Here is a 13199-nt window from a genome sequence, read left to right as displayed (position 1 = left end):
ACTGTGGTATATTTGAATGTTATAGTTCCCACCTGAAGGATGGTGCTTGAATTTTTTTTTTTAATTAAAAAAATTTATTTTTAGAGAAGGGAAGGGAGGGAGGAAGAGGGGGAGAGAAACATCATTGTGTGGTTGCTTCTCACATGCCCCCTACTGGGGACCTGGTCCGCAACCCAGGCATGTGCCCTAGACTGGGAATTGTACTGGCGACCCTTTGGTTCGCAGGCTGGCACTCAATCCACTGAGCCACACCAGCCAGAGCAGTGTTTGAAGTTTTGAAGTTGCTGTTCTTTAAGAATTCTTGGTAGCCAATTGCCAATTTAGACATCAAAGGGAATACAAGTCCTTTTTATAAAACATTAATATGCATAAGCATTTATAAAATCACTATGCACCTCTGGGAAATAAGTAGAGGTATTATTTATTTATGACATATTTACATACTTACAAAATTGGTTTTACCCAATATATCATCTTGCATAGTACCTTAAAAATGAACACCATATTCGGGGAGTAAAAGTCTACGTTTCTTAATAATTTATGCGTAACCCAACACCTTTTAGAACATAGAAAGTCTGGCTCCACAGAATACAGATTCCTGTTAAGAATTTTTTTTCTAGCTGTAAATCCAACAACATATTAAAGTAATTTGGTTGACCCTGAGTATATTACTAATTTGCATAATTTTAATAGAGGTACATAATCCACATTCATCTGTACACTTATCTACTTAGACTTGCTATCATACTACCATTTTATCTATATTCATTCACCTCAATTTCTTACTTCATTGATCCTTGAGAGACAGAGAGGAATGAAGAATGGGGAAGTAAAAATGGTAAGAGACTCAGAAGAGAAAACTAGTACTGCCGAAAGCTTTACCAACTTCAGAGATCTGTGGCACAGTTTAGGCCCAGGGTTACTGGACAGACATAGTCACAGGAAGACCTTGCACTGAGCAATCTGGGTACCTCTGTCAGCTGATGTTGATGTTAAATCACTCTTCCTGCATTTCTTCCTGCTCTCTTTTTCACTACTTAATTGAAACAAAGACATGTACAAGCTTATAAAATTCAGTAAGTAGTTCCCTGGAGCGCTTTCCTAAGAAGCTTGAGGGAGAATAAAGCAAATAGCCTCCAGTCCAACTCTAAGAGATGCTGGTGTGGGAGCTGTAAAAGAATGAGCAGAAAAAAAAGAACCAGCTGGATTATTGGTAAAGGGAACCACGGTCTCAGATTGATGGGTCAGCATCTTAGGCTAAAAGACCAACACTAGCAGACTGTCTGGTTAACGTTGCTGTGGTGTGTGAGAGATAAGGAATTACTTTTAGGATCTGTGAAATTTCCCAATAACAGAAGTAAAGGAGAAAAAACATTGTAACAAGAATACTTTCCTTCATCCATAACTGTAATTAGTCAGTCATCAGGCCACGCCATGAAAAAATACTGTTAGAAAAGGGTAGTTTTTGAAAATAAAGGATAAACACAAATGATAAAGAAAGGCTTCCCTTACTTATGGAAAACAGAGAAAACACAGATGACCTATTCCATAAACTTCACATGAAGAGGGAGAAAAAAGCATTCTGTCCCTATAATGCCACAACAACTGGTTCCATCTTTTTCTCATTACTTTTAATGACACACAAGTCTGAATTTCACTGAATAATTATTGTAGTGCTTGAAAATTAATATATACTATAGTTGGAAAATTAATACTTATTCATCTCATCCCCAGGTAATAAAATAAAAACAGAAGAAAAACAAAACAAAGCAAACCTTACATGTAATGACAGTGCAGGGTAAGAGCTTTAACACCCTTAGTAAGATTGTGCTAATTCTTTTAAATTGAAGGAACTGCATAGAAGAGTAAATAAAAATTAAATTACATTTTTATATGAAGATAAACTATCCTTGAAAAGTTATTTGAATTTGCATATATAGAGTTCAAAAGTGTTAAGACTATTTAATTTTGATTTATATAAATCCAAAAATGGTAAATATATTTGGGAAAAAAAGAAGCTTTCATTAAGTATCAACATAATAGACTAAATAAACCAAGTTGAATATGGAAGAGTTTCTTTGAAACTTCCATAAAAAGTATAGGCAGAATGCCCACAAAGTTAGAAAAGCAGTGTTTAAGGAAAACTTAGTAAGAAATAATGTTAATTAAAATAAGAGACATATAATCCCATGAACAACAAAGTAATTTCCTTCCCTCTCAAAACTTTTTCTATTACAGTGGGAAAATATGAGTAGGAACAGAAATAATGGCTGTTGTTAGTTTAATAATCCAAATGCTTCCAATTTAAAAAATATTCAAATCATTTGTCATTTAGTTGTCAAATGATTTGACACAGCAATCAAAAAATAAAATGTATTACCCTAATGTTCAGAGTATAAATCTGTAATACCCCAAACTTATTTAAAAAAAAAGAAAAATGTAGAATTATTCAGACTATGTGTGTTTATGATAACTAACAAGGAAGTGATCGAATCTGTTATTTTTGCCCATGTTAAAAATACACATAAAAAATGTGCACCATCTCCCTGGGAGTAGGAGTTTTAGTGTAAATTGTTGAGCACACTGCTCAGCATCAGACCTGAGATCATGGGCACACACAAAAACCCTCAAAGACTGAGAAGAGATTAATCTTGAATTAAAAGAAGCAATGCTTTTAAAGAATATTCAATAAACATGTCCTTTAATTAACTGTTTTCTTAAAAAAAATCAAGTACATATCTTTAAATTAAATGTCTTAACACATGAATTTGCACCTTATAAATTTGGTATATCAAATTGGCCTACAAAAATATTTATACCATGTATTTCTTTTGACAACTATACTCCATGAAACTATGATCATAAAAAGGATCTGTCTCATCTACTAACATAAACCCATGCCTTTCTAAAGGGAAAGTAAAACTGTAGCCTACAGTAAAATAACCAAAACTGCTGGATCATTGAAGGTATCCAATTTAAGAAAGTAAAATCTCTTCTTTACCACCAAGGTCAAAGTGAGGACATCCTAGGAAAGTCTTCTCTCACACGGTCCTGGGTGGTAGGCGCTGTTTATACATGCCTGCTACTGCTTTGGCTGCACTGTAGATCATCTGTCGACGTGACATGCCAGTGAAAGCCACGTGCCAATCAGTCCGGCTGACATTTACTAAACTCTTTTCCAGGACTTCTCCCACTGTCACCAAAAGGCCTGACCACTTTAGATGGTAGTCCTGGGGAGTCAGACTTTGAGCCTATGGAAAAGTGATATTACTATTACTTATAATACATTCAAAATATCATTGAAAATAGCTGTGACATTTCAAAGTCTCTCAGATCCCTTTTACTGTAACAACAAAGCCTGAGAAACAGAGATAATGCTGCCAACTGTACTAAGTTACAAGGCTATGAAAGAATCAACACAACATTGCACACATTTAATTTGTTTAAAATGTCCACATTAAACTCATTTTGTTGTTTAAATATAATCTGAGTCTTAAATCTATAATCTGGAGTCTTAAATGACTCCATCTAACAGAGCTTGGTGTCAGAACGCTTAAGTTCACGTCTACATTCAGTGTCCCTTCAAGTTCATAGGAGTAGACTATAACGGAAACATTGTATCCTTCTACAGTCATGACACTTCTACCAGAAAGAGGGAAACTATACGCTAGGCTTCAACCCATTTGGAAAAGGTCAATTAATTTCTAGAGGAGTATCCCCAGAAACTTCATTTTCATGTGTGTAAGTTAGTATCTATGAAATAATATCCAGTCCAGGATAGCATCACCCATCATTCATACCTGACCCAACCTCTATCTGCTCCCACTCAAACCTATTTCACCTACACAGGGTTAAGAGTTAAACCCACTGCTTGGTATCTAAGAATGATGTATTTTTGCTGTTTCAGGATGTTAGGTCTAGTCCAAGGGGGTATATCTACATGTAGAAATGGGTTTTCTACATAGTGATTCCCAAATACATTCTGTATCATGATCACCTCAGATGCTTTTTAATTTTAGAAAATTAGAGATTTTTTATGCCCTAGCTAAAATCACTGAATTGGAACTCCACAGCAGGTTCCAAGAGAAAGTGTACAATACTTATAGTTTCTGAGTAAATTTGTGCAAACAGCCTAGCAACTGGGGGGCCTGCTCTAAGTCCTCTCTTCCACAGTGCACACCACACCATCAGTATTTCACTACGTTTCAGAGAAGAGAGGCAGTGGATGAATCACTAAGATCTTCAGAGACATTATCACAACTGTGCTTCTCAAATGGGATATGCACATGAAGCACCCAATGACCTTGTGAAGCAGCAGATCCTGATGTAGGACCTCTAGGTTAGGGCCCAAGAGTCTGCATTTTTAACAAGTTCCCAGGTGATACTTATGATGCTAAGTCTAGACTCACATTTTTGAGAAACAAGGTATCTGATACTATCAGAAAAAATTCTGCATAGATGAGTTTTAAATTGGGGGTGGGGGTGTCATTAATGTTTGTTTAATATGCAAAAATTATATAAAAATTTGCCTAGATTTTCATTAATATTACATGCTGATTTTAATCCCCTAAAGGGCTGATTTCTATTCCCTTAAATAAAAAAAATTCAACAATAAGGAAGCACAGAATTAAACTCTCAAGATTCATAAAAAAGAAACAGGGAAAACTGAACAGCAAGGATAAAAGCAAGGCATCTCAATATGCACACTTTGGTATCTTAATTTTGACCCCCCTAACAACAAAAACGATGACAACAGGGAAGAAAAGGCAAAGTAAAAAGCAAACGACATTCTGACACTCTTTGAATACCACTCTTCATTGTTAACCAATTAACAGTTTGTTGTGTATGTTTATGGGCCTTTTTCTATTCACTTACATTTTAAAGTACATATGTGTATGTATGTATACATACTAGATGCAGTTTGTTTTTACTTAGCAATATGTCCTAAGTTTTGATATTAGTATATATAGTTTTTACTTTTTCACTATATACAAGGGGGGACCCAAAAAGCCCAGAATTTATTTATAAAAAATTGTGTATTTAATCTTACATGTTTAAACTTCAGTCACCTTCAAAGTACTCTCCATTTGATGCAATACACATACGAAGATATTTTTTCCACTGTTCAACAGTTTTTGAACTCAGATTTTGATGCCTTTTACTGCTTCTGCTGTTTTTTGTTCCACCTCTTGCACATTGGAAAAACATTTCCCCTGAGGACTTTTTTCATTCAGGGAAACAAAAAGAAGTTGCTCAGGGTGACAGCAGGTGAACAAGGAGAGTAGAGCAAGAGAGTTATGCCATTTTTGGTCAAAAACTGCTCAATACTCAGCACAGTGTGGGCAGGTGCACTTGGAAATCACCCATCATGAAATGGGCAAATGCGTTGAGTCTTCAAAAAAAAATTCAGAGGCCAAACGCAGCCTCTCACACCACCACCAACTGGCAAACTGATACAGATGGGTTCCTAGAACACTCACTCAGTTGGGGAAGCTTGTACTACAAGGGGCCCACCCTCCATTAGATAATTCCAGGGTTTTTTGGGGTCCCCCCCATACAGTTTTTCAGCTTTGTTCTTTGAGCATTATATTTATTTTTTTCTAATTCCTATTCCTAAAAATAAAATAAAATTGCCCTTTTGCAATGGTCAGACATCTAGCACAGGGGTCAGCAAACTTTTTCTGAAAAGGGCTATACAGTAAATATTTGAGGCTCTGTGGGGCAGACATTCTCTACTATATCTGATTCTACTCGATAATACAAAAAGAGAAAAAAATATAGATAAATGGGCAGAAGTGTGTTCCAATAAAATTTCTTCACAAAAACAGGCAGGCATGCCATTTGGCTATGGGCCATTTTTTTGCTGACCCCTGATACTCGAGCAGTGGTAAAGAGTGGCAGTGACAGAAGCATCCCAACAAAGTTTCTACTGGTTTATCATTAGAAAGCCTTTTGCCACAATAGTGTATAAAATGGTCAGGGGGTGGAGAAGTGAGGTGTCCTGGGCTCCTTGATACAGGAGTGCCCTTAGATGTGGTACCAAAGTCCAACGGTAAAGCCTGATGAGTGCTAACTAAACTGAAGGAATGTAAATGGAATGGTTGATACAACTACAAAGGTGGAACACTGAAAGTGGAATATGTAAAGAAGGTGTGTCTCCTTTACCTGGATGTTTGCTAGAGAATACTTCCCCTACCTAGTATTATAAAACCAAACTCTGTTGATAAAGTCCTAATGGAGACTACAGTTAGAAACATGAGAGTCAATGGAATTACTGTCTGGGGACCAGTAAGGCTGCCTTGGCCCACATGGTATAGGATGGAAACCAGCATGCTGTAGAGACAAAAATCTCTTTGCCACAACCCCATGTGAAACGGAGGCTGGGGCTTATAGCGAAACCTGTGAATGTGCAGCAATGACTCCTGGGACTCTGGATGACAGAATTTCCACTTGAGAGGCATTTACTACCTTGTTATCAGATATTGTTGATTGAAACTACTCTTGTAACTGAAGGACATAAGCAGACCTTGAAACCTAAAATATACCCAATAATGTCTAGGATGACATTGAAGAAATGCTCCAGTGGGGATGGCAATGAGCAGAAGAGTATGGAATGGTTTACACAGGATCATGCTGCCTAGGGAATGCAAGTTGGAGACACAAGCGGGGAGTCTCTTTACTTGTAGGACCAACTCTGGAGCCACCTGAGGAGCTACTGGAATTGACTGCTACGTGAACAGTGCCCTATGAAACAGCTCTCAACAGAAAGAGCACCTTGGTTTATGAATGGCAGTTCCAAGGTGAATGGACAACATCCCATTTGGAAGGCCACCAATCCGACTTAAGGAAACAAATCAGCTGGGTGGGCTGAAGTACATGCTGTTTTCCTAGCAGTGATGAAAGAATCCAACAGTGGTAAAATCCACATTTCGGTTTTTACTGATTTGTACACAGTGGCCGCTGGCTTGGCTGTATAATAAGGCAGGAGGGGAACAGGAACCTAGCCTATCAAAAGGATGACAGTACGGACTTAGGGAAACACACTTGCTAGACTCATATTGCTGCCTGTAATCCAGACCAGCACAGTGGCCAAACCTAACATCCTTCCAAAGGTAGAAAAGTCTGGGTATAAATGGAGAGAAGGGAAAATAGCTATGGGTAAAAGAATGAATAAATGGTTTATGCAATGAGGGAAATCTACTATTACACTAACAACTCAAAAAACTCAGTGCAAGAGATGACACTATCTTAAGAGATTATACAGGCATACCTTATTTTACTTTACTTCATTTTTTCCTTCACAGATACTGTTTTGCAAATTGAAGGTTAGTGGCAAGCCTGCTTGGTCAAGCAAGTCTATCAGCACCATTTTCCTAACACGTTCAGATAACGGTTAACATTTTTTAAATTAAGGTATGGGCATTGTTTTTTAATAGATATAATGCTATTACTGCATACTTAGTAGATTTCACTATTGGGTAAATGTAACTTTTATATGTACTGGGAAACAAGCAAGTAATTTGTGACTGGGTGGAGATACTGCTTTATTGTGGTGGTCTGGGATCAAACCTGCAGTATCCATGAGGTATTCCTGTTCCAGAGGCCTGAAAGGGTGAAGCCACATATTACTGACACCACTTCTACTTCTGGAACCTGAACAGATTAAATAGAAGCCTAACAGATTAAATAGCAAACCTAAGTGGTCTCAGCCTGGGAGATATTTTCATGTAATATGATGGACTAGACAGTTACAAACGACTGAATGGGATTCTAGTAATGTGCCAGTATCTTCTGATCTTTATAACTATTTCACTATAAACCACAGGTGGCAAATACAAGGCCCATGGGCTGAATCTGGCCCTCCACCTTGTTTTATCTGGCCCGGCACCTTGTTTCTACCCGGTGGCAGCACCGAGCTCCTTGTCCCCAGTTAAGAAATACTTACATTTATATAGTCCTAAAATTACATGTGGCCCTTTGAAGACAACTGTGAGGCTGATGTGGGCCCCAGTGAAAATGAGTTTGACACCCCTCCAAAGGATCTGTGTTTGAAGACACATCCTGGTCTGTCTGGTGGACTCTAATATTGCAATTTATAATAAGAAATACATATTTGGGTCTTCATCCCTATTCCTGGCAGGGAAGCCAGAATAAAACTGTTGTAATTTCCTAAGTGATAAAAGCTATAAAGATGTCTTATGTTAGTAAGGTGACTTTTGGAAAGCTTCACTAAGGCGATTAAGGTTGAATCATATGAAACTGCCAATATGTAACTGTTTTTGACTTAAAAGACAGCAATTTCAAATGGTTCAACCTAATACTTATTCCTGAATCACCTGTGGCAATTTATAATTTTCTAGGACATCAACCATTTTGTTTGACTTTTCTAATTTATTGGTATAACAGTATATATATTTGTTTATAATATTATAATCACCTTCATATTGAAGTGAGTTTAATGTGAACATCTATAAAAATGCTTGGCTGGACTTCTAAAAAGAAATTATGGTAAAAACTGTGGTATAAGTAAACAGTTCAATAAAATTTCAAAATTTCAAGCATGAATTCTTAGTTCCCATCTAAAGTGTAATGCTGTAAGAGCACCACAGGGTGCTTTCAGGGATTCTAGGAACACATATCAAATGTATATGTGAGTGAATATGTGTATTTGCTTGGGAGAGAATCCAACAGCTTGATCCAACAGCTTGATCAGAGCCTCGAATTCCCAAATAACTTTAAGAGAAAGTTCTGAGATGACATTTGGCAATGTACATGAGTACAGATGTGACAGAAATTTTATTAACGGAGAAGTACATTCCACTTTGTTCAAAAAAGAATTCAAGATACAGAAATATAAAATGAATCAACATCATTATACATTTATGCTTATAGTCTAGTAACTATGTGGACAGGTAAAGATATGTGCCTTTCACTAAGGTTTCTACTTACTACCAAAGATGAACAAAATAAAAGTCAAGATAAGGGAATGAAGTAATAAGGGAAATATAATTTGAGATAAAGGGTTTGAAACTAAAGGAAAGGTGGAAAAAACCCCAGCAAAAGAGGTAGTCTTTTCCATCATGGTGTAAGGAACACAATCATAAAAACAAAAGAAAATGAGGAAAATAGTGATTAACCATGTAATAATGTATTGCCTTTCCAAAGACAGTTGGAAAACAGAAGTAGGGAGGTACTAAAACAGAAGAAGTTGGAAAGAAGAAGAAAAATGCTAAAAGGCTATTTCCCGTGGAAAAATCTAATCACACTTATTTCAAAAATAGTATCAAAAGTTTCCCTGGAGCATAATGAAGAAAAAAAGGAGAAAACTAACCTGTTGCACGAATTCCAAAGGCACAGGTGTCGCTTGTGTAAATGTTTCTAGATGAATGCCGTGAACAGGATCTTCAACTATCACACAACCGATATCAAACCATCTAGAACACAATACGAATTTCAAGTTATGTGCTAAATAAAAGTTTTAATGTACAGACAAAATGAAACATAACAAGCAATATCATCCAGATAAAAATATTAGCAGATTGCAAAAAGAAAATATTTCAAAAAGGGAATTATTTTTCTATTCATTTTTAACAGAATCCACAAAAACAATATATAAAATTCCCCTCTTGGCTTAATTCCAATAGGAGACAAAGAATGGGGAACAACACACCAAAAATACAGAAAGTTTCTTTTCTCACTGAGATGGAGAAAGAATGAGACTACAGGACTCAAGTAATGCCCTGAACATGTGTTCACTGCAATGCCAGCGACTACACTGTAGAGAACTCCAAGGTGCCCCTTGTTCTCTAAAATACCGGGCTGGCCAAAGAGTTCATTTAGGTTTTTTCATATGATGGCTCTAGCAGTGCTTAGTTGTCTCTAACTTCATTTGAAACAGTTTTGTTAGATGGTATTGTGATAGCTGTCATATCAGTGTGCATTAAAGAAAGAAAAACCTTACCAAAATTGGTGTATTTTGTACACCCATTTTAATATTGAAGATGGAAAAAGATATACATTTCAGTGTATTATGCTTAATTATTTCAAGAAAAATAAAATTCAACTGAAATGCAAAAAAAAAAGATTTGTATAACATATGGAGAAGGTGCTGTGACTGATTGAATGTGTTGAAAGTGATCTGTTGAGTTCCTTGGTACTGGCTGACATTTTGGTCAAACAATTCTTTGCCGTGGGGCTGTCCTATGTACTGGAAGATGTTTAGCAGCACCCTGGTCTCTACCCACTAGAAGCCAACAGGAGAGACAGCTGACATACTCAAAATATCCAGATCAATAAAGTTATCGGTGAAAATGAAAACTATGTCTTTTATTTTATGGAAAAACATAATAGGCTTTCTGGCCAACCCAATACTGTCGTGCTCCTGAACCTGTTAACCTGGATATCACGTTCTCCTCAAGTCTAAAACTGTGATACCTGTCATGCCCACCAAAACTTTTGTTTCTTTCACTACTAGTGTGTTGGCTGAGGAAACTTTTGGTTCTCTTCCTTCTTACTATCTTTCAACTTCACCTCACTCCTTCCCCAGGGAGAAGGAAGAGAAGCAACCTTCACTGATGAAGTTCAAATAATGCAACAACATACAAATAGTTTGTAGTATTTTTAAAATGTCACCTGAGGAAATAGTCTATTACCATCTCTATCAATATAGAGCCATCTAGAAAAATTATCAGTAAATTAAAAAATAAGCTCAGAGGAAATAAATCCTTCTTATTACATTTTCTGAACTGTTCACAATGAACCAGTCTCTGAAACTAGCTTAATTAAATCAAAAAACTTTTTCCATTTAAAAGATACTTGTAAATTGACTTAAGTGAAGTCAACTGTACCACCACCAGCATTTTAACAAGAATCACAAAACTACCAGATGACCTATCACCATTAATCATCAGGAAAATGTGAATCCAAAGCACATGAGATACCACCTCACACCTGTTAGGATGGCTATTATCTAAAAGGCAAGAAATAACAACTGTTGGCAGGAAGAATGTGGAGAAAAGGGGCATTCCTTATGCACTGTTGGTAGGGATATAAATTGGTACAGACACTATGGAAAATAGTATGACAGTGCCTCAAAAAATTAAAACTAGAAATACCCTATCCAGCAACTCTACTTTTGAGCATTTACAAAACACTAACTAAAAGATATCTGCACCCCCAGGCAGCACTCTTTATAAGGGCCAAGACACGGAAGCAACCTAAGTGTCTACTGATGGATGAAGAACATTTTGTGGCTGGAATATTATTCAGCCATAAAAAGGAGGAAATCTTGCCATTTATGATGATGTGTATGGACCCTGAAGGCATAATACTGTGGAAACTAAGACAGAGCAACACAAACATTGTATGATCTGACTTATATATGGAATCTAAAGAAATTTAAAAATGGAACTCAAGAGACACATAGAACAGCCTGGTGATGGTTGGAGGTACATGAAGGGGGTAAAGGGGATCAAAAGGTACGAGCTTCCAGTTGTAACATAAGTGGTAGGAATGTAATGCACAGCATGGTGACCGTAGTTCATAATACTGTATACCTGAAAGTTGCTAAGAAAGATCTTAAGAGTTCTCATTACAAGAAAAATCTATAACTGAAAACAAAAGCGAGCCTCTTACTTGTCAGGTAGCAATTCTGCAATAAAGTTTTCCACTGACACAGCAACCTGTTTCTCATGGATCACTCCAGTTCGACGCAAGGTATCTATCCGCTCCTGGGCTCCCTGAATAGTAACAGTGCAAGTTAGAAACTGTTTCAAGTTATTCATTATTAAGTATACCAATTTATGGTTACACAGGCAATACATGCATATACTTACACAAATACATATATACTCATTATAAACATTCAAGCAATGCAGAAGACAAAAAGTGACAAAGTCCCAACGTGTTCCTCTCAGTATTAACAGTTTAGAGTGTACCTTCCAAATTACTGCATTATGCATTATTGTTTTGGTTGATACTATGAAATGGATTATTTGTATTTTCTATGTTCTAAATAGCTGTTGCTAATATAAGGAAACTAGGTGTTTTTTAATTGTACATATTAACTATACCTATATTTATTAAACTATTTAACAATGGTCATAACTATGACTGGCTTTTCAATAAAATTATTTAGTACTGTTTTTCAGTTCTGTTTTTTTTCCTTTGTGATTTTGCTGTTTTAAAATGGCTCCCAAGTACAGGGCTGAAGTGCTGTCTAGTGTTGTTAAGCACAGACGACCATGATGTACCTTATGGAGATAGCATAAATGTCAGATAAGCCTCATTTAGGCATGAATTATAGTGTTGTTAGCTGTGAGAATTTAATGTTAATGAATCAGATATATATACATTAAAGTGGATTTAAACAGAAGTAGACATAAAATGAAGTTATGCACTGACAGGCTGGCAAAAATGCTGTGACTAACTGGGGGAGTGGAAATGGGAGGGAGGTGGGGAGGGCTGTGGGGAGGGCTGGGGGGTGGGCTGGGATGGGAGTAAAAGACAGAAAACTGTACTTGAACAACAATTAACTTAAAAAGAATTTTTTAAAAATGCTGTGACTAGAGGCTCACTGGAACCTAACCATGAAAAAATACTTAACTTTAAAGCATTTAACTTTAATGTAATAGTAGTATTAATAAAAAAAACTTACAGGATTCGAGAGTTATTATAGCTTTAGTAATTGACCTGAATGTTAACACTGGGTCAAGAATATTTCTTTTAGGACTACTTCCTTTATTTTTGTGCTGTCTGCATGTGTTTCTTCCCCTCCCCCAACAGTCAAACCCACTGTAGGTTTCTTTAAATTAAAACTCCACTATATCTTCATGATATTATTTATCTAATTAAAACAAAGGTGACCATCTCATTATGTAAAACCAGTTAGCTCTATACAGACCACAGAATTACTGCCAGAATTATGAAGAAATTAACTGCCAGTTTCTGTGTCCCGGAGGTCTTCAATTACTCACTTTCAACCCAGCTGCATAGCCCACTGGCTGTGGGGCAATGTTCGGCTGAACGGCTTCCCCCATGACCACAGCTAAGCCGAAGACCTCCTGGAAGGCGTCCCGCACAGCAGCAACTTTGACTTCTTTATTTGAGGTCACAACAATATCCAGTTCACCTCCAGACTCTACAAAGACCAGAAGAAAATTTCAAAATTCCAAGTTAAAATAATGAAATTCTCATAATTA

At 36.7% G+C, this 13199-nt stretch overlaps 1 protein-coding gene across 3 annotated transcripts in view; it reads right to left on the bottom strand.

Moving 5' to 3' along the window:
* Window positions 1-403: 403 nt before the first annotated feature.
* Window positions 404-13199, bottom strand: part of PRRC1 (proline rich coiled-coil 1) — a 29732-nt gene continuing 16936 nt past the window's right edge. For all 3 annotated transcript variants that reach the window (XM_036020710.1, XM_028524189.2, XM_036020711.1), the window contains 4 exons: window positions 12975-13138; window positions 11635-11738; window positions 9332-9434; window positions 404-3251 (listed from right to left, as the gene is read on the bottom strand). In XM_036020710.1, the coding sequence (XP_035876603.1) occupies window positions 3042-3251; window positions 9332-9434; window positions 11635-11738; window positions 12975-13138 (581 nt within the window). In that variant the 3' untranslated portion in view covers window positions 404-3041. The remainder of the gene's footprint in view (window positions 3252-9331; window positions 9435-11634; window positions 11739-12974; window positions 13139-13199) is intronic.

Source organism: Phyllostomus discolor, chromosome 3, assembly GCF_004126475.2.
Source record: "Phyllostomus discolor isolate MPI-MPIP mPhyDis1 chromosome 3, mPhyDis1.pri.v3, whole genome shotgun sequence".
In the NCBI taxonomy this organism is placed as follows: domain Eukaryota; kingdom Metazoa; phylum Chordata; class Mammalia; order Chiroptera; family Phyllostomidae; genus Phyllostomus; species Phyllostomus discolor.
Note: the sequence above shows the minus strand (reverse complement) of the source record. Positions and strands in the feature narration are given on the sequence as shown.